General features: G+C 37.6%; 2 protein-coding genes across 2 annotated transcripts in view; one reads left to right on the plus strand and one right to left on the minus strand.

Moving 5' to 3' along the window:
• The window catches only part of FTO (FTO alpha-ketoglutarate dependent dioxygenase), a 254672-nt gene extending 240195 nt beyond the window's left edge, over positions 1–14477 (minus strand). Inside the window, exon 1 of the mRNA XM_074157836.1 lies at positions 14350–14477. Within this exon, the coding sequence (XP_074013937.1) occupies positions 14350–14388 (39 nt within the window). The 5' untranslated portion in view covers positions 14389–14477. The remainder of the gene's footprint in view (positions 1–14349) is intronic.
• Positions 14478–14601: 124 nt separating this feature from the next.
• The window catches only part of RPGRIP1L (RPGRIP1 like), a 77696-nt gene continuing 70263 nt past the window's right edge, over positions 14602–22034 (plus strand). Inside the window, exons 1-3 of the mRNA XM_074157862.1 lie at positions 14602–14687; positions 19051–19142; positions 19918–20062. Of these exons, the coding sequence (XP_074013963.1) occupies positions 19058–19142; positions 19918–20062 (230 nt within the window). The 5' untranslated portion in view covers positions 14602–14687; positions 19051–19057. The remainder of the gene's footprint in view (positions 14688–19050; positions 19143–19917; positions 20063–22034) is intronic.

Here is a 22034-nt window from a genome sequence, read left to right on the forward strand (position 1 = left end):
AATAGTCCGTTCGATTTTTCTATTAATTTTGGTAATATTTTTTTAAGCTGTGGAGCCCAAGAAAGTAGTTCTGAGCTCAGAACCAATATCAACAACCACAATGGCTCGTTATTTAAGTGCTCATTATCTATTTGTATACCTAAATGCACTTAAATGATTGCATGTTTGCATATATTCATTTTCAAAATTCTGTCCCCCTTCACCAAAACATAGTGCATAGGCATATCTTACTCAAGCAGAGGGAAACATAAACAGAAGATTAGTAACAGAAACTTCATTACCAGAGTAAATTGTTTAGAAGAACATAATTTTAACATCTAATAACAGACCCCTTCACGTGTCAAAGAATTCTGCACATTTACGGCGTGCATATATACACATATGTAGGTAAACACACATCTGAATGCACGCATTTTATACTCCATTTCAGACCAGGCACATATTAATGCATTAGCAAAGACTGAAATCAAAGAGTTAGACCATTATTAGACGGTATTTAAGATTAAGAGCAAGAAGACCAAAGACTAAAAGATCTCCATGACACAATCTAATTTTTTAGATCAGTGCATCTGAACTGAGGTCTCTTGCAAATGGCATTGTAAGCAGAAAAAAGGAAAACCTGGTTCAGAAAATACAGAAGGCAAAAATATTATTAAAATAATAATCTTTTTGCTTCTAAGCAATCTAACCACTATCCACTTGCTATTTTATTTTTTTTACCATGGTTCGGATTTTATTGTTTTTACTAAATTAGCATGAAGATGTTTTAAAATATGAAGAAAAAATAATTTTATAGCCAGTTAGCAAGATAATGCTATTTTTTATGCTTCAGGTAGAAGTCATTATAAAGCAGCTCCAGTGAATCTCAGTTTTTTCAAGCTGATACTTATATTTTGTGACGTCATTTTGATATACCATTTCAAATGCAAAGGAACTGGGGTATTTTGAGAGAAGAAAACAGACACATTTGAAATTCAATAAAAAAAAATTGCAGTTACAGATGGCTTTTGCCCAAGTGAATAGTGAATATTCCAAAAGCAGGATATGACTCTTCCAAGCATGAAGCAATTCAAAGTATTTGTTACTATATGAGTTTGCATAAGCGATTCACCTACACACCAAGCTTATGTTCCTAGTTAACCCAGGGGTACAATTCCCATTCGCTAAATTAAGCATGAGGTTCAGCCCCAAATGTCTTCAGCATTCATTATCAAAAGATATAAGTATGTCTGCCTGCTAAGTATTTTCAATGTCAACATTTATTACTTAGTGAATTTAAGCCTTACTGACTCTTCATATTGAATGTTGATGCTCTTTTATGCGCTGTATTCTGTACTTGACAGAAAAATGACCATTTTACATTGCCTTAGGTTTCTTACTTTTTTATGATAAATTCTATCTTCTCTTCAATTCTTTCAAGAGGAAAAAAAAGTACCTGAAATAAACAACATTTCAGTCATTTTAAGTTCACACAACTGCTTTACAAATCACACAGCCTGACCTCCTTCTATAATATTACATTACAGCAAGATCCAAAATAACATTCCAGTTTGACAGCTAACCTCAGGCACCACTGGTCTAGTATCTCGCTGCTTATACTGCTGGCTGAAAAGCTGATAGGATACGCAAGACAAGCTGAGAGTTTAACTGGCAGAGCTGTTCAAATCTAAATTGTGCTATTTGAAACTTAGACCACAGGAGACAACAGTTCACTTTTTACCATGGCAGCAGATTCAACCTCTTGGCCCTGTGAAAGTCATATGAATACATTTAGCGCACACAAAAAATATCTCCCTATATTATGATCAAAGACGTATTCAACACACATTTTTTATGCACATTTGATGGTTCTGTTGACAGTCTTGGAAGTTAAGTAATATGGACTGCTGCACATAGGTTTCAAACCTTGATGGAGCCCAATGGCAGGCTACTTTTGACAGTCAAATAATGACAAGCACGTTGCAGGCCGATGCCCGTCATTCATGAACATCTTGGCCTGCTCCAACCGTTGCGCAGCGACTAAGTGGACGGTCAAAGGTTAAGTTCGAAGAAGACAGCAATGAAGGGCAACTGTCATGCACCACTGAATACTGTGAGGCAGCAAGGAGTGGTTGTCTTCTGAAGAACATGCAAAATGTTCTCGTTCTGTCCAGGCAGACACATATTTGAAGGTCCTAAATGAGACCACTGCCAATTCATGAAGAGCCAAACTGACAGCATGCCATTCAAACTGTCTCTTTCAAATTTGACTTTTTTTTTTTTTTTTTATTTCAAATCACAAATGCATGCAAAGTACAGCGTTAAACAAAACTCCCAGCAGCTGTTTTAAGCAAGCCGGATTTGGCAGGGTAGGAAGGCTGAGGGGAGAGACATCTAAACTTTTTTCCCTTCTCTTTCTTTTAATATTTAAAAGAAATTCAATTATTTCACAAGAAATTCTTCCATTTTCTTGTAATGGCATGCATTTATTTCCAAAATTACATCTGTTGTACCCCTTTTTCTAAATACTGGGGTTTCTTCCAGTATTAAAAAGCAGAGCCCAAAGCCTTATAATTAGGGCTAATACAATCACCTGGAATTTTACTTCTGCATTTGTATATTAATATTGCACTAGGAGCATACATTAAGGCATGCAAACAAATACTTTGCATCAGTCTCTAAATATCCTAAGCATTTCTGTTATAAATGGTACAATAACAGTATTTTCTATTTGTTTAAAAGCATTGTTTTGTGTGGAGTTATGGCTTGAACAGCATGATTAACAAGGAAATTGCATTATTTTGCATAAAACATATACATCTTACTTTTAACCCATTGCCAGTAAAGACGTATATTCTTTACTTACACATTTAAATTATGTGATCATATCCACGTTTGCCTCTATTAACATATAAAATACTTCAGGAAAAATAGAAATACTTTTTTTTATTAGATAAACAGTGATGCCGCTCATCTTTCATATGAATGAATGCTTGACACTAAATTTAATCAGGCTGACAAAGGATCACATGAGTTAGCTCTTTATGCCCTTTTCATGAACAGTCCATCTCTCCTGCACTTACAGGGCCAAATACTGCCCTCGAACAAAACAGATCAACAAGCAAAGTGCTTGTTTCTTTTTGCTGGGTCACTGGTATCATCCCGCTCGTGACAGTACTGCTTTGTACCGATTTCTGTCATGATATCAACACATTAAAGACCCTATTCACAAACTGCGCTTTGCAAACTAAAAAGAAAATGAATTGTCATTAGTTATGAGGAATACGTTTGAATCGTGAAGCAGAAAAACGCTTGTCTGTCACGTACACAGAGATATACACACAGAGCACAAACTCTGTAAGGTAAGAACTATATTCATATGTTCTATTGCACAAGTCAAATAATATTTTAAAATCATAGATAATGACCAACCTACTGTCTTGATCGCCACCAATGGTTTTCAGGAAGCCAGAAGCATAAAATCAAAATTCAACTTATTTTGGACTGAAGGACAAATGTCAAGGCTTTTCTACATAGGCAAGAGGGTCCTACCTATAGCAGAAATTATAAATTTGGGGAAAGGTCATCAATGTCTTTTACACTCTATGAGGGCAGGAAAAATTTAAAAAAAAGTATACTTTAATTGTTAGAGGACTTGCTTGGTTACACATCCATTTTCCCCAGTTGCTGCTTCTTTTACTGTCTTATAATGAGGTTCAAATCGATTCAGAAGCACTTCTGTAGTTGTCTGAGATTTCCAAATTTTAAATTCTGGATGCCCTGACTTCATTCCTCATTGTTGAAGCGCGTAATGCTACTGCGCACGTACTGCACTTCCTGACCCTTTCATCAAGAGCTGCACAGTGCGTGTGCACACAGTCACTAGCTATTTCAGGTAGTCAAACCCTGTCCAAATGAGCCGGGCTTGCTGCACACACCCCATTCAGTCACACAGAACGTAAGCAGTGTATCTGACGCCTATCATACATGATCAATTTATTTGTGATAAGAAGAAAGTTACCGTTTCTCTGTATTTTGATTTCCATTTGTGAAAAGGGAAAAATAGGTCCCTACTACAGAGATATGTTGTGAGGATAAACTTCTGGAATAATATGAGATGAGATGATGTACTTACCTGTGGCTCTTCAGTGTAACGTATAATAAAAACACTTCAGTAACATAAGACATTTTTAAAACAGTTCAGGGAAGGCTGACCAATATCTACAGTCTATTACAAGAATTTAGGCCAGAACGCCACTAAGAATGTTATGTACTGTTATCAAACACCACAACTTGCAATGGTCAAGTGATAAGGAAAAGTTTTCTGAAGTATCAGTTCCTGGAGTCCAGAAATTTTCATATTTCAACTCTTTTTTTCAACTCTTCTTTTACAAGTTTCAACTCTTATTTACAACAATACGGGAGAAAACCTGATGGAATGTAACTTGAAAATATGAATACTAATAATGCAAAGAAACTGAAAAAAAACCAACAAAGCTTTTTAAAAAAAAAAAACAAAAAAAAAAACCCACAACTTTCTTTTCCTTTAACATTGGGAGGACACAATACTGGCCAGAGGAAAGACAAAAATAAAATAATAGAGAGAATCAAACTGTTTGTTAGATCTCCTGCTACATTACCTGTTGGTTACTGTTACATGAGGAGTGCACAGTATATTATATAGATAGATATAACATGCAATACGAAATAGCTCTATTCCCAAATATACAGAAGTTCCTCATGACACATTCTAGCAAAATTGGTTAAAGAGGAAGGCACTCGGGAATATACGTTTTTACTAACGCAAGTAAAAGACTTTTGAAGTGAAATACAAGGCTAGAAAATCAAAACATTGGTAGTACATATAATCGGCTTTTATCTCATTTTTCTATATACAAATGTTTTCTATAAACACGTTCCATTGAACCAAGAGTGATAGCGTCCATATGACTATATCACAGGACTACTTTTCAGACAGCAGTGACAGAGGTTCAAGAAATAAAGACAGCACACAGCAGAAAACTTCCAACCTTAACAACGCAAAAGCATAATAGCTTCTGTTTCAAGGAACGGGAGAAGCCTATGCAAACCAGCATTTGTCCCAGTACTTTTCCTTCTAAAAAGCTCAAGTACCACCACCCTCAGGAAGTTCAAATAGAAAGAAAACCACCAATACAGTACACTTTTTACATTTCACATGCCAGAGGCAAAAGCCAGAACACGGAACACCCATAAAAGGTAACTGCCTACTGACCTAGTCATCACAATAAAAAACCCAAAAGAAAACAGCTTCTCCTCCCTATTACCAAAGATGCAAGGGGCCACACAACTGATTCAACCCATCTTATTCTAATGGATTGACAAGGGAACGGTTGGAAAGTAGGAAAATGGAACTGCTTTTTGATCTTATCTCCTGTCAGGTCAGTTCCACTATACTCAGCAAATACAAAATCTGAAATAACAAATTCAGTAAGAATTACCTTTTGGCTCCTACATGGTGAGAAGACAGAAGTGAATTTTTGGATTTCATAATAGCTGCAGTACATTAAAAAAAAATAAAATTATTCTACATTTCAGCAGAACTCCAGGCTTACAAAAACAGCTTCAAACTGATCAGAGCTTTGGTATAATTTTCAGTGTTTTTACATTGTGTACTAAAATATGCCAGTCATGTGGTCTCAGAATAAACAACTGAAATACTCTAAATCTATCTCTTTGAAACTCCTTTACACAATTTTTGTGCCTAAATGCCTTGCAAAAATGTTATATTTTACAAAAGCTCATTTTCTTTAAAAGTTTATTAGGATTTTTTATCCACACTCTGACTCTTAATAAGCTTTTCAACCCAGAAAGATGGTCATTTCACTGTTGTTTGTATGCATTGTTCGTGATGAAGGCCCCAAATAACTTTCTCCTACATAGTTTCTCTGGATTAAATGTTTTGTTCTATTTTCATTCTATGCTTAGGTACAAACATATGTACCATAGCACATCATTCAATATTTCACCATCTGCAGTTCTTGGCCAACACAGGATTTAGATACCAGACAATGAAGTATTTCCTTTGAGCACAAGAGCATCGTTACCTTCTGCAATGACATCATTTACGTTAGAAGTAAATGTAGAAGAAGATCAGAAGAGAATATAGCCAAATACAAATTGTTTCCAGATCTACAAGCTGTTAATTAATTTGCATAAATCTATCCTTTTGTGTGCAACGTCCAGTCAGTCCTTTCCAAATACAGATGTACATTTCAAGAGGCCTACCGCTTTGAGACAACAGGCAGCTTTTTAAAAGCTTCTTGCCCAACTCGAGCACAAATTCAGTATCAATAGGATTTGCCTTCTAAAGCCCTGTAAATGCTTGTGAAAATCCTACCTATTTCCATTCAGAGTTAAAAAAAAAATGAACCTATTAAATGTGTATTTCAACCTGAATTTTGCCAAATAAACTGTTAGAAGTATATGTAAGGGGTACAATTCTACAGAGCAGTAATAGCAATGTTTTCTAATCCCAAAGCTGCTTAAACTTACCGTTCACTTTTCGGAGATGAAAACATTATCTGATCTTTACCTCCTTTTTTTCCCCTAAAAGCATGTGTAGTGTAACATTCATGATCTTTCACTTGCAAGGTCCACTGTGTGAAATTTTTGCGCTCAAAACAGAGGACACAGCATGCATCAGAAGTGGGAAGTTTTGCTTGAAATACAATCTTTTGCCATTATAGACTGGAGTCTCTCTGGTGAATTACAGGCAGAAGTTTCAGTAATTTTAGTATCTGTACAGAAACATGCAAATCAGACCCCGATATTAATATTATGGTAAGTTTGATTTCAGTGCAATTTTAAACCTTACAACAGAATCAGCAACATATTTTAATCAGCTACCTTTTCAAGTATTCACTGCATGAAGTACCAATTGCCTGGGGGTTATGAAATAATACTAAAAACTTTATAATCATTCATTGATTTAGTTTTGAGCATAGTATATCATTTGAATCCAATGGGAACATAAAGAGCTATTTGTGAGGTCAACCACAGTACAGACAGAGGCTGACATGATATCGATGGCAAGGTGGAAAGAAATTGCCAAATACAGCAGATCAATACCTCGTTTCACTGTTACAGCCTTCTGGAGACATAAAATATATATCTTTACAGCTACGAAAATAATAATAATGAAAGTGGGAGATAAATGCTTCCCTCAAGGTAAACTATTTGATTAGCTGAGGGCAAAGGTGACAATAGCAGTTACACTAAAGTAACTTTACAGTCTTAAATAAAAATGGTGGGATGAGCAGCAGATAAAAGGGCAAAACGAAACTGAACAAGTTCTAGGAGATAAAGTCAAAAAAATGTTAAGCTAAATATGGTAGAGCAGAGTTTCCTCACGTAGTAAGACATAATTAACTAAAAAAAAGTGTTTTGAAATTTCAGCACTATCATTTTCTATCCAGAAGCCTTCAAAGATACGTTTAATCTGTCCCATACTTTAAATTCCAATAAATATTCATAACCATGTTTTGCAGTTCACTAGTGAACCTAACAGAATACAGTAACACACTATAGTGCTTTTTAATCTCAACTGAAGGGATGAGGATCATCTGATATTTTGGACGCTCTTGGTCATTAAAGGTTAATCAAATAATTTAAGAAATGGATGAATTATTAAAAGCATGAGAGCCCCATTCTGCTTCAGCTCAAGGCTGCGCAAGTTTCATCACCGATTGCACCAGGAACAGAAACAAGCTTTAGGCATTCACTATTTGGCTGTCTAGCTCTCACAAACCTCCATCAGAAGGAACTGAATCCTACCTGCTGTAAAAGGGAAAAAGGATAATAATTATTCACTAAATGTTTTCCAAATCTACAAATAAAAGTGAAAATAGGGTCAGTACTGCACCTCCAGCAGGGACATTTCACTATAGCTTCATTTCAAAAATGCCAATTTCCATCTGAAACTTCTAAGATTATAAGCTAAGTGCGGAATCAGAAGACAAGAGGGTCTGGGTGATGTACATCTGAGACTATCTAGCTTTCTGAAATCGAACCACTTGCTAAAAACTTCCAAAAGATTTTTCTTCAGAAAGATGTTCGTTCAAAACCAAAAATTCAATCCACACGAAGTTTTATTTTCTACAGAAAACAGGAATAATTTCCACAATGTGCTTTCCCTTGGTTTTGGGAGTAAATTTAATTTTCCTGAATGCCACAATTTATAGAAATATTCAAAAAAGAATATAAACATCTATCATCATGCTTTTTGACACTGTAGGTCTAACACTGGATTGGTAAATGATCATTTTCTTTGTCTCAGTGTTGCTGTTTGAGAACATACTTCTGTTTAATAACAGTCTAGCCGCAAATTTACTGGGACGACAGAAAAATTTTGAGTTCATCTTAAATTCGGCAGAGTATCTTTCAGCTGAATAAGTGAACTTCAGATCACATCACCATCACACCAGATGCTTTGCTGTATGCATTTCTAGTGTGCCGTCTTGAAAATTATAGTAAAGAGGTTGCTCAATAGGGAAATTGGAATTAAGCAACGTATTCCCTGTTCATATGCTTTATCAGAAGGGGAAAAAAAATTTAGTGTTCTGAGGCAGACAAGGAATCAAAATCCCTGTAAAGGTATTGGTACTCCAATATGGTTTAGGAAATAGGAAGCCTCTCTAAATGACACAAGTTGAGCCTGTTAAATTATGACAAAAAAGAAAGCAGAGGGGTAATTAGGTAAATAAACATGCTGTTAATTTGGCCAGAACAAAAATTGGATTAACACTGCAACAACAACAAAAGCTTCCTAAAATGCATGAACACTACCAGATTCTTTGAAATAAGCAACCAATTCTGCATCTTGACCCACTTCTAGGACACTTCTTGCCCCCCATAAACTGGCAAGATACCAATGGCTGTCATGTGGTAGGAGCCCAGATTAACAGGTCTAATGAAAGGTCAGGGTTAATGGAACCGTTTCATGCAGCCGTGTCCTACAAGGTATTGTGTACCTGTAACAGCTATTGTACTTGTGGCACGCAACCGAGCCAAAATTTCACTTGGCTAGAGGCTATACAAGCAACAGACATGAGTTTACAATCTTAACATACAAGACTATAAAAAAATACATGAGACAGAGGGGGAAAAAAAAGAAAAAGAAAAAGGAGAAGCCTTCCCAAGAGTGCGTATTTGGATATGGAATATGCATAGCTCCCATATCACTGTCTCATGTAGAGGGTGACTAGGATTAAAGTAAGTAAACCAGAAGACCTTTAGACCCCTGGCATTTGCCTTCTCTTACAATAGCTTTACAGGCCACAATCAACAAAACATGAATTATAGGTATCCATGCCCCTCACATCCTTGGCTCCAAGATCTGAGAAGATTCTAACATGTGAAGCATAGATCTGTTCTTATTTACAGCAAAAACAAGAGACAATGTAAAACGATGTGTTTAATAAATCTGCAGAGCCTAAAGTACCAATATAATTCAGAGCAGCAAGATAGACACGCACTTCTTAATTAAGTGGGTGATGTTCTAGTTAAAACAAAAAGACAACCCAGGGCCATAGCTAAGATTAAGCACGCGCTCTTGCAAAGGAAGCTCCTACTATTATCAATATAAAGGCTTTAAATCACAAAAAATAAACCATCTAATAGTCTGTATTCAATAGTAAGTAGAAAGTCAGGACACAGACTGATTTGGATTAACACATTTTCAGTTATAACAAGTAATTTTACAGAGGATTAGTATCTTGATGGTCTGATCAATACTAGGCACTGCTGCTATTACAGATGAAGAGAAAATTACCCCTCCAGTAATAAAGTGTGTATGTCTTGGTTCTCCTTCATTTGCTGAGTCCATTACTGTAATGGTTCCAGCATTAGCAGCTGAGGCAATTTAAGCAGAAAGAATGTGATGAATTTAAAAGCAAGGAACATTTGCCACTCATTCTTTCTTGTATTTTATTCTGCATATGCAAGGATTCTACCTGACCATTTCCAATATACAAATCATGCGTTATGTGACTATCAACACTATTTCTTAATTATTGTCTCATTAATAATGGGAAGGGCCAATAATGTGATTACCACAAAAATTGCTAGTGGCATATTGGCTGCTGATTCTGCTAAAACCTGCACACCATTTACTTAAGCAAAAATATGACATGACAAGAAGCGTATTTAACTGCATCTAAGCTCTTTCAGGAACTTTAATTTTCGTAAATACAACTTCTAAAAGAATCTATTTATTTTGTCAATTAGAAAATTTTATGGTTTCATATCTTAAGAGGCAGAACAATGACAGGTAACAAGAAGTTACATTTAAACACACTATGATAAGATAATGCTATAGTTAATATACTACTTCGCATTGTAAGGGTGACATTTTTCAGCATTAATCCTAAAATCATCCCCCTGCTCTTCAGTGCTCTGAGAACACTTGCCTATTTTTCCCTGAGTATTAATATGTTGAAGCAACCTATTTTATCTCATAAATATATATTATTTTCCAGCCGGCAAAAATGAGGAAGATGCAGGAAATAAGACTTTTCATTGAAGTCTCAGCCAAAACATTGCATATTCCCTTTTCTTCCTTATAAATAAAATACATGCAAAGCTTTGTGTTATTTAAAGCTTTATATTTCCTTCCCACTTTGTCTAACATGTCTCACAAATGTGAAATTGCACATGAATATCTTTGTAAAAGCCCTTGTGAATATTCAGATATGTGCATATTGATGCATTTATTATTTGTATAGCAATAACTTTATTGGATTGAGGTCCCAGCTGTGCTGGGAGCTGTACAAACATAACAGTAATGTCTGTGGAATACATTCTCTGAAGTCAGTTCTGGTTTCACAGTAATATGAATTAGCATAAACAGCTACATAAAGTAATTGTGAACTGGGCTTAGCTGTCTATTCCAAAGACCCATCAATGTAATCCTTTTAAAGTAAAAGAAAATAATACTCCAGTCTAGCCGAGCATCTTCTTTCACACAGTAATGACATAGGGTCTTAATATGCAAAGAGTGGCAAGAGGAAGCATATAAAGGTAGTTACTAGGACTTGGCACCTGTCATACTGAGACTTACTTAAACTCTGAATAAATAAGTCTTGAGAAGAGTCTTACATTAAAGATGAACTTTTTTAACTAACCTGTGAATATTAGTAAAGATAATAAAAATTCTAAATGCAAAATGGCTTTCTACCCAAGTTTAAAAGGAAAAAATAGTCTAAATAGACTGCCAAATAAGAGGGTTTTATTTGGTTTTACTTTATGTAATATCTTTTCTTCACCCAGCAAAAGAAAATTTACTGCAAACTGACCAAAACTCTGACCAACAGTGTAAAGGAAAAAAAAAATCAAAATAACTAGAAACCACACTGGTTCAAACCAAATTACAAGTTAAAACAAACAAACAAAACAAACTCCCAATGAACTGTTTCATTAAAATGCCTTTCCAGCTAATGAGCAACATCTATTCTAACAGTTCTGTTTTTACACACAGAAGTAATATTTGCTATAGGGAAGACTGACGACATACAACATCTCTAAAGATGTCTTTAGAAACTTAAGAATAATCATGTTTTGCTGTCCACTTAAATCTCAAAGAATCCACGGGACACTAGCATCGCCAACATGGTGTTTAAGACAGCTGAGTAATTAACTTCTGGCTACTGTTTCTCAACTTTTTTCAGACCCTCTTCCCAACAATGAATTTGCATCCTCCTCTTCTTGGGCTTGGAACACCAAATACTAGCATAAACAATTTCACTTCTGCTACACACTCAATCTTACTCAACCCAATTGAGTGATCCGCAAAGTGGAAATTACTGTATGACAGCACTGTACTCTGAAGAATTTCTACCACATGTACTTGGAACAGAAATGTTCTTCTTTAACAGCATAAATCAAAACTTGCTATACACATGAAAATTTGAGAGCTTATCACATATAAGAAACATGCTGCATAATTACAAAGCAAAAGCCAATCACCAGGCTTCTGATAGATAGCATTTAACTGCACACAATTATAGCAAAACAAGAACTTTTATTCAGGATTTAATTCTCCAGAACAGAGACATTGCCAGAAGATACATAATCCAAACCAGCTTCTCTATCCAACCACTTCCCTCTCATTAGTAGGCCTCATAAATCTTACTCTCCAGAAGAGGTCGGGTTAACCTCACTAATATTTGGTTTGCTATGAAATATTTTGATCCGGACCTAAATGGAAGTCTTGGCAGAACTACTACAATAAATACACACTTCCTTTCCCTTCAGCATTTCTTAGGTGAGCAACATAACCGAATGATGCTTAAACTTAGGGACTGAAGGGTGAACTGGCATAGCACTGGAAGCCCAAAGATTACATTTCTAATTAACTTGTATAAAATAATACCAGTACAAGGGTGCTCCCATGAAAAGAAAGCATAAAATTCTTCTTGTTTAACTGCCCCCTCCTCTTCCCATTGCTGTCTTCTCCTTTGGCATTATGTATTCTAAGACCTTCTACAGGCTGTTTTTGTTTCACTTTCAATATACTCAAAGCTTCTCTCAAGTAGTACCCAACTTAAAACATGCCCCTAAGGCATCCTGTAAGTATTCACATCTTTAAATTCTCAATACAGATCTCTTCTTAATTTTCATTCTTCTCTATCTGTGCACCTACAACATCTAGGTATGCGTAAGGCAGTACTCTGTCACTCGAGCTTCCTTGAGTTTTTTCTTACACAGTGCTCCTCTGATACCTCTTCACAAGTGCCTTGTCCTCCTACAACCTCTGCTGGTGTAGTTCAGTTCCACCCTCTTACTCCTTCACACACATCCTTGAATGATCTTATCAATGGCAATTATTCTCCTCATGCAAATGATTCCCAAATATGTTTGGGACATATTGCAAAGACAAAAGCTTAACCCAGTCTTGCATAGATAGCATAAACGTACAGCCTAAAAAAGGGATGGGCTGTTTTTTTCCTGCAACATAAGTACATTGTTTTAGATGGGACAGCTTACACCTGCACATGTTTTCACATAAATAGAAAGAGCAGAACAGAAATGAAACATTGAAGTTACTACCCTTCAGCAGCAAGGGACAGCAGAAAGACTAATTCCAAAATGACCAGGTAGGCCTTAAAGAGTTGTTAAGTCTTAATACTGTGAGCAGGCTTTAAAGTTATTTTTCTATTAAAATATTTAGTTGCAAACTTAGGTGAGACCTTTTCCCTGCCCCTGTAGTGAGATAACTTTTAATGTTAAATATTACATTAATAGCAATACCAAACCAGTATGCCACTGTATGCAACGACAGGTGAAGCAGGTTACCATCTTAGAAAGCTTTTACCAAGCTTAAAATGGAATTAGCCTTCCTTTCATCAAGATCACTAAAATCAGCGTTATGCTTTCAAACAATTAAGTTACTGCTTCTCTGTACGACTATTTTGTAAAGAAAATCAGCACAGATTCAACTACCACCAAGAGCTATAGTCAAGTGCTGTACATGGTAGAAACAAGCCCTTCAAAGGCACCTGAAACAGCAGAACATTCAGCAATGCTGTTTGCTTACACAAACGGTGCAATTACATCTTCAATATAAGCATGTAACAGCATTGCATCTAAACACACTATCAAGAAAAGACATTGTTAAAAATGTTTATAAAGGTTTGGCTTGGAGTAGAGCAAGAGTACTTTTAAGTTTGAAGATAAAACTGCAGCCACACATCATCTCACTGAAAACGTACTGACAAATCAAAGATATTTACTCCTATAATTTTCTCATATATATCTGTAGAACTGCCTTTTAAATTAAAATATCTAAGCTCAGATAGTAGGAAAACTTTATTATTACCCACTGTACTAGGTTACTGTCTTTAAAGGGAGAGGGGAACCTCAAGATTCCCAAGTTAAGCAGAGGGGCTCTGCTCGGCGTCCACCCCACAGCCCCCTCCCGCCAGGCCCCCCCCACCTCCGGCCCCGGGGATCACTGCACACACGGGGCACGCTGCACCACAGCCCCTTCAAAGGTGGGACGTTCAGGGAAGGGGTGCACCCTGCGAGGGCTCCGGCCCGGGGAGGTGCTGCCATCGGCCTCTCGAAGCCGCTGCAGGGACCGGCGGGCGAGACGGCCGCGGTCCTGCCCGGCGGCGCGGGGTGGCAGCCCCCGGTGGCAGGTACCTCAGTGCCGGGGCTGCCTCCCCCCCACCATTAACTTCACGGCGGCCTCGGAGCCCCCTTCACACGGGACAACCGCTCCAGCCCGGCCGGGCTCGCTCTGCTCCTCGCGGAGCAGCGGCGGGAAAGAGTGGTGGCCACAGGCGAGCGCTGCCGGGGGCGGGCGGGGAGCGGGAAGCAAAGAGAAGGTACCTTCCATTCTTTCTCCCGCTCCCCCGCTCTCCTCTTCATGGCGCCGCCTCAGCCGCGCGCCCACCTCAAGCAGCACACGGCGGGAGGCGCCCTCCTCCGCGCGCAGCTCCCGCCGGCCCCACCAGCCCGCCGCGCCGCTCGCGGGGCGACTACAACTCCCAGCATGCACCGCGGCGCGGGCGCCGGAATAAGGTGGAGGTGGCTGCTCGACCCCTCCTGAACTACAACTCCCAGTAGGCAGCGGGGCCCGGTGGTCCCCGGAAGTGGAAGGGCTTGGTTAGCAACAGGGGTAGTTGCTAACCGAGCGCTGAGAGGAATCATAGGGCTGGCAGGGAGCTGTGAGTACGGGGGGAGGTTTCTCTCCTTTGGGGGTACCGTGGGGGGAGGACGGCCGTACCGGAGCCGCTCAGGGGGATGTGGTGCCGTGTCCCGCAGTGGGGATGTCGCTGAGGAGTGGGGCTGGCGGGGGTCGGGGCTGTCCCGCGCTGAGGGGGCAGCCCGGCCGGGGGCTGCGCTCCTGAAGCGGTTGTTTCACACCTGTGAGGCTCTCTCCATCCCTCCCTCCCTCCCTCGCAGCTCCTGGGAATAGCTAGGGTGCGCACCGTTTGTTTTAAAAGTAGCCTTCCCTCAGCTGTGTGTGTAACAGGGCTGCTGGGCTCCAGCGGCTGTTCCTGTGCCCGAGGGCGGGAAAAAGCGGGGGGCGTAGGCGTTCCCCCCTGAGGCAAACGCTGCCTTCTCCCCCCCCCCCCGCCCCCCCCGCGACCGCCCTCAGCCGCCTGGATTGCCGTCAGCACTGACGGGGCTAAAGAAAAATTTGGAAAACATTTCTAAAATACGTTGAAGGCAAGACACGGTTGTTTTGATACATGTTTTTTTTCGGTGTTGCAGTAGGACTTACAGGTCTCAGAGACTTTTTTTCCCTCAGACTAGAGCAGGCTGTGGAGATCTCGTTTCTTGATATCTTCCATATCTTCTCTCTTTTTCTTTTTTTTTTTTTTTTTTTTTTTCCCCTTTCTACCTCCTAAAACTCGCAACACTGCAACAGATGTTGGGAACAGGGGTTGGGAAGATGATATGTATGTACACTCCTATCAAGTAATGAATGAGATTCTTTTAGATTACAAGCCCAATAGAGTGCAAACATCTATCTTTAAGGAAGAACGTAGGCTGGAAATACTTTGTGATAGGCTAAAATAGGTGGGTGGTCGGTCTCTCCTCCTTTTTTTTTTTTTTCCCCCCCTCCCTTTCTTCCCTCTACCAGAGAAGTGGGGTAAGATTTTGTAGGAAAAGCATCATCTTGGCCATGGCCAAGACTCATGAAATTCTAAATCCATGTTGAAAGAATTAAGTAAGTGTCGTAACTTTTAAGATTTCACTAGAAACTGTCCCTTCTAGATGCACTGGCTGAGAACTTTTTTGAAATTTAAGTATTCCCTCCTCAGTTTTGCTACATTTGTATGATGTTGGGATAACACTACGCTTCTGTGAGTTATATAAGAATTTGGACCTAAAGCATGAGCCTTGATACTTTAAGTGTTCATGCTCATTACTGTCTGGTCTTGCATAACACTGCAAACTTGTTTGTGGGTTTTTTGTAGTAATTTGTCAGATACAGGTGGTGATAGCACCAGAGTTTTGTAAGTAGTGCAGGATATAAGGAAGTTACAGTTACTTTAACTTCAGTAAATATACATAAAATTCTTGCTTATATTAAACTTGAAATTCTTTTAGATTAGTCCCAGAGTTAAGGAAAACTTTCCTCTCTTTCGAAGTGAAGTTCTTTTTTCTTATTCTTTAGGAACAAGAACTGCTGAAGTGACTGTAACATAACCCTCCTTGAAAATAAAATCTGTTTTAAGTTGTTGAGTTTCAGCATGGCATATGGATATGTCCAGATGCAAATACAAATTTATATCTCTTTTGCTTCATTATAGGAAATACTGGACTCTTAAGTACAATCACTTTTGTAGCAGTGTTGCTGTATGATTTTGTCAGATTTAATTGCTTTGGAAGTGCTTTCCAAAGAAGTAATATGGAACTCTGTGGAAAAATCTCATATGCTTTTAGAAATAATGCTGGAACTGTTGGCTGCAAGGAAAGTAATTTTGTTTGAGTGTTTGTGATTGACACTCAGGTAATATTCAAAAAGTAACTGTAACATATGTAGCACATGACTTGCTGTTTGAGGTATCCTCTCTCAAAGAAGAAGCATAAATGATGATTGTTAGTGTTTATTAAAGACATAGGTGGATCTTACGTTATTAATGAGGCAAATAAATTGCCAGGCCAAATTCTTAATCTGTGATTATATTTTGCCTCCCTAAAACCAGGATGCAGGTTTGCACTGTTTCTATTCAAAACACTCTTTTTCATAAAAACAGTTAATTTTTTTTCTTTTCCTGTGGCCCAAGACAGAAAAGCAGGTTGAATACTTAATTTCCATTGCTTTGTAATGAAAATAAAACAACTAGCTCTTCCTTTTACTTTTGAAAATTTCACCTTTCTAAGTTTTAAGGACTTTAGATTTATAGCAGCTTTATTTTGTCACGTCTTCAAGTCATGTCAGGTTGCCAGTTAAAGCTGGCTTTCATGTACAGCCCTGCTATGTGTGTTTGCTTACAACTTAAAATATTTCTGTGGTTTTGCTACAGCCAGTAATGGATTACTACTGACAAGGGGGGAGTTGTTTGTTTATTTGAGGGACAAGCATGTGTTGTTTTGTCTTTCATTTTTAAATGAATGGATTTCTTTCACACTGAAAATAACAGGTAGATATCCATAGCAAAGTTTCTCCAGCAAGTGGCAAAAAGTGAATTCGGTAACATTTGCCTGTGCCTATTACTGTGCTGGAGTTTTTGAAGCTTGATTTTGATAGATCACAACCATTGTGGAGTTGTGCTGATAAAATACTTTTTTAGCTCTTTACCTCTCTGAAATTTGCCAAAAAAATCTGTCATTTTTGATTTGTAAAAACTAAGACAACCACATTCTAGAAAGACACATAATGGTAGCATCTTCTTCCTGCTACCATCATGAACCAAATTTGGATTGATCATCTAGAGGTAAAGGTTTTGTTTCACTTCAATCTCAGTTGCTGTAGTGATATTGATACAGTTACATGTAATAATGACTGCAGTAATGAACCTAGACCTGAGTGAAGTCAATGACCGCAGATAGCACTAATTTAACAAATTGCAAAAAAAGTTTTGAGGTGTTTGTGTGAGTAACACAAAAAGAGCTGAGAACGCTGAGGAGCTGGATTCCAGTTGATATGTATCTGTCATTAGAATTGTGCCGTTGATTACAACGGCTGCATGCTGTGGACCCCAACATCATGAAGTACTATTCTCCGTTTCTGTGACTGACAGCATTGAAACTGCAACGTTATTGATAATGTACAAGTGTAGATCAGTGCAGGCATTTCAACAGTCATGACAAGGAAACATTTGTTCCACACAAAAGAAAAATGTGTTCAGGTTGTTAGAAACAGTGAAAGCTGGAAATAATACTTTATCCTAAAACTTAATGATGAAAAAAACCCCAAAAGATTCAAAGCAAGATTGACTTGTTGGAAATTAAACTTCCATTAATCCTTTTCATTCCTTTTGGACAAAGCCATAAGGAGATTTGTTTATGAAAGAAGACTTTACTGGTAGAAGAAAGGCATATCTTTAGCAGCAGTTTTGGTTATGATAGAATTAACAGGTACTTCATGGAATGTCCATGAATTATACTAAGTCACTTTTGACCTCAGATACAGGTCTTAGTAACATCATTGGTAATTTCCCAATGCTTTGATAGATGTTTTTGGATTCACTAAGGATTTGTATCACCTGAAGAGTATAATAATACGAGGAAAAAAAGACTGTCCAAAGGACTTAATGTCTCTCTCTTAATGCTCTTTCAGCCTTACTTGACTCTATGGCTAATGTCTTAATTTTCTGCGCTGGAAGAGAAGAAAGAAACAGTAGTTGTTAACAAGTACCTTCATATATTACACTGAAACAAATGTACTACTTTCTGACATTAATACTCTCCTAATCTCACTTTGTCATGTAGTTGCCTCAAGAAAGAAATGTGTTCAGATTTATGAGAATCATTCATAGGGGAGTGTTTATCTTAGAAAGTCATTTTTCTTATGACAGTGATTGAAAGAAGACTAGGAGAATGGTAGCCAACACTGAAATGACTTCATAACCCCCAGCACCTCTGTTTCAGAGAGTTCCATTCAAAATGTGGAGGAAGATGGCATTTACTCATCTACCAGTTGAGGTCTTAAGCTTTGACCTGTCTTAAAATGAACAAACAAACAATTAAAAAAACAAACAAGAAACCCCGCATAGGTCTCCCTCCCACATGCACTTAGGAATATGGCCTTAGCCCAAAGATGGCTGAAGAACTAGAACTTATAAAAAGCTAAGTCTGCATACATTCAATAAAATCGGAGCTATTGCATAGTAGCAAAGAAGGCATATTTTGTGCACAGATTAAAACTGGCATAACGTTAAACTTGAAAGGTTAGATTGTCCTCTGAGCAACACAATTGAGATAGGAGCATTTACAGTAATGTACAAGTCTGTCATTTCAGTGAATCTGTCATTATTTTTTCCTTCATTTTATAGGATGTATTGTAGTTCATTCTTGTCTCTCTGTTTAAGATACAGATGGAGAAGAATTTCATTTGAATTTTGTTATCCGTAGATAAGCCATGTCTGTCCCGGCTGATGAAACTGTGGGGGACCTTCCTGTGAGAGATGTAGGTCTAACTCTAGCTGGAATTGGAGGATTGCAAGGTTGGTACCAGCTGCTTTTTATTACAGTAACAGACTTTGATCAGTGGCTTCTTTAGTTTCTTTCTAAAAACGTTTCTGACATTCTCACTCACAAAATTAAGTTCAAATACCATTCAAAATCTGGGTTAAATTCTGAAAGATACTGTGACCCATTTTGTGTGCTTGTTATAAGAGGGGAGTTGATGTGAGATGCTTAAAACTGGAAATCTCTTTAAGCTGTGACATTCGTCCTTCCAGAAGAAAAGAGGCCTTTTTCCTGAATTGAGGGCAAGGCCAGACCCATTTAACAAAATGGGAATCAAAAGTACTATGCAATTCAGACTGGTTACTCAGCTGCTATTAGAATGGAACTATTAGGCTTAGTCTTGTATACGAGTAAATTTACAGAATTATGAGTTAGTCTTTTCAAGCTTCAAGAGAGTATGTTAACTTTGAATCAGATTAGAAAGCATCTCTGTGGTAATGATCATCTTATTTTTTTTAAGTAGCATGTTTGACAGTACCTTGCTACATGCTAAGCTATCTCCTTTGTGTTGTCTAGTGGATAACCAGTTTGCTGTATCATTTGAATTCGTTTTTATTTGTAAGAAGGAGGAAAAAAGTGATTAATAAGCCTCTAAATCTGAAAAAAATTAATCAACAGACTCATACAAGTGTAAAATGTCAAATTACTTGAAAACGTTCATTTTTACCAGCATTTCAAAATGACTTAGACTTTGGATTACATGTTGTTGAATGTATTGAAGGTAACTTAAAGTTGTCTTGCTTTGGGTAGAATCATCAGCTCCACAGAATGTTAGAGCTCGACAATCTGTATCACGAATCAGTCGAGAGGAACTGGAAGACAGATTTCTTCGTTTACGTGATGAGAACATCTCACTCAAACAGCATGCAAATAAGCAAGAGGAGAAAATTAAAAGGTATGGGATTCAATGTTTTTATTTTAACTCACCATAACATTTTTGCCCTTTAAAGCATTATCAGCAAAGTCTGAATCATGCTGATTTTTCTCAGAGCACTTTTTAAAGCAATAGCAAAATACCCTCATTAGAATTAATTTTTGTATTGATTTCTGGTTGTGGGATATTTTTTGCTGTGGGCAGTATTAGATCTCCATGTACACCACGACCCGCCACTTCAGACTTGGTGCCTTGGGTTCATAGCTATGCTGTCTGTGTAGAAATGTAGTGTATATATATAACAAATATATATATTCAGTTCTGGGAACTGAAAAAAAGGTTATAGAAGCCTAATTATTCATCAGGAATTTCATCCTAGAATCAGAATGGCCTATACAGAGAGATTCTGTCCCTTTTTTTGTCCTTCTCTGTCCTCCACGAAGTTGACTAGAGTCTAGCCTTTTATCATCTAGTTAAACCCTGAAATATCTTATTATGATCAGCTCTCTTTTATTCAGGGTAATATTATTCAGGTTCATTGAAGAAGTCCCAAGTAGCACAGGCAGAACAGTTTCCAGTTGCCTGCAAATATGCAGGCAACTTTAAGCTTATTTTTAAACTTAGTGCTGTGCTGGCAAGCCAACCTGGACTCAGCAGAACTGTTCATGTTATTAATATGTTCCAGGTGGGCTAATTAAGCCAAAAGCACTGTGACTCTGGGTTCCCATTGTTACCATTGTGCTGTACTTAATCTAATACAATCTTGTTGCATCTAAGCTAGCTTCTGGTCAGAGGCTAGCCACTTCGTGAAAGGGACTCTGAAGATACTGCCTCTGTAGATGGGACTATTTCATCCTTTTCTAAAGGTATGAAAGCTATCTTTCCTTTTGACTCAGTATTCAGTGAGTCAGGATCAAATTGACCAGCGTAACTTCCAATTGATATAACTTCTGTATTTTCTGTCAGGTTACTGTCAAATACAAGATGGTGGAACAAATGAATTGTTTGCTTATTCCAAATGCTATTTCCTGTATTTCTGTTAGATGACTTATCAAATGCACTCATCATCCACTTAGGTAGAATTACACAGAATGCCCAAATTGGAATACCTGAATTAAAAACAAAAAACAAGATAGAGTGTTTGTCTAGATTGCCAGAGAAAAATCTTAAGTCCTCAAGCTAAATTTCTTTCCCAGCATCCCTCATGCCAAAACCCTTGTAACTAAAAGTTTGGAATGAATTTGCAGTAGAAGTACATTGAAAAAAAACCAAACAAATAAACAAAAAACCTGCTTACAGGCAAGTAACATTCTGTGACATCCTAAAGTTATTACAGACTTTTTTTTTTTCTTTTCACTTTTGTTCTTTTAAGTAGAAGCTTCTGTCCAGAAGTATACAAAAATAAAAGAAGCCCCTTTAAACAAATGAAGTGTGTCCTTATTTTCAGTTTTCTTTCTGGGCCTGCAAAAATAGATTCCCTGTAAACTAGATACAGGTCTTGAAGATGTGCGACTAATTTTGTAAAGTCTTGAACTTGTCTCTCTCATCAAAGCCACCTTTTCTTTCTTTATACGCCAAGTTTTTTCCATTCACTGCTGGGTATGTTTTCTGTTCTTGTATATTACATCACCTCCATGTGCCCTCTCTGCCTTTTGTTCTAGCTTACCAATGTTTATCAAAACTAAAGGAAATCAAAGGTACAACTCTTGAGATGCCAAAAGCAAAATTTGTATCCTTTTAAAGATAGATGAAAACCATATCCTCTGTATCTAATTATATTCTTCAGCTAACCGTTCCTTCTCCAAAGCACACTGGTAATATTTACCAAGGATAAAAATTGAGTATGGTAATGAGAACTATTAAGTCCTTTTTTTTTTTTTTTTTTTTTTTTTGGAGTACCTTCTTAAATATCTCCACCTCTGTATTTTAGCCACTTTGGAACTGAAATACATTTTTAAATCCTAAAATACTGGAAATTATATATCATTGGAAT

This window comes from Numenius arquata, chromosome 13 (assembly GCF_964106895.1).
Source record: "Numenius arquata chromosome 13, bNumArq3.hap1.1, whole genome shotgun sequence".
NCBI classification, from domain to species: Eukaryota; Metazoa; Chordata; class Aves; order Charadriiformes; family Scolopacidae; genus Numenius; species Numenius arquata.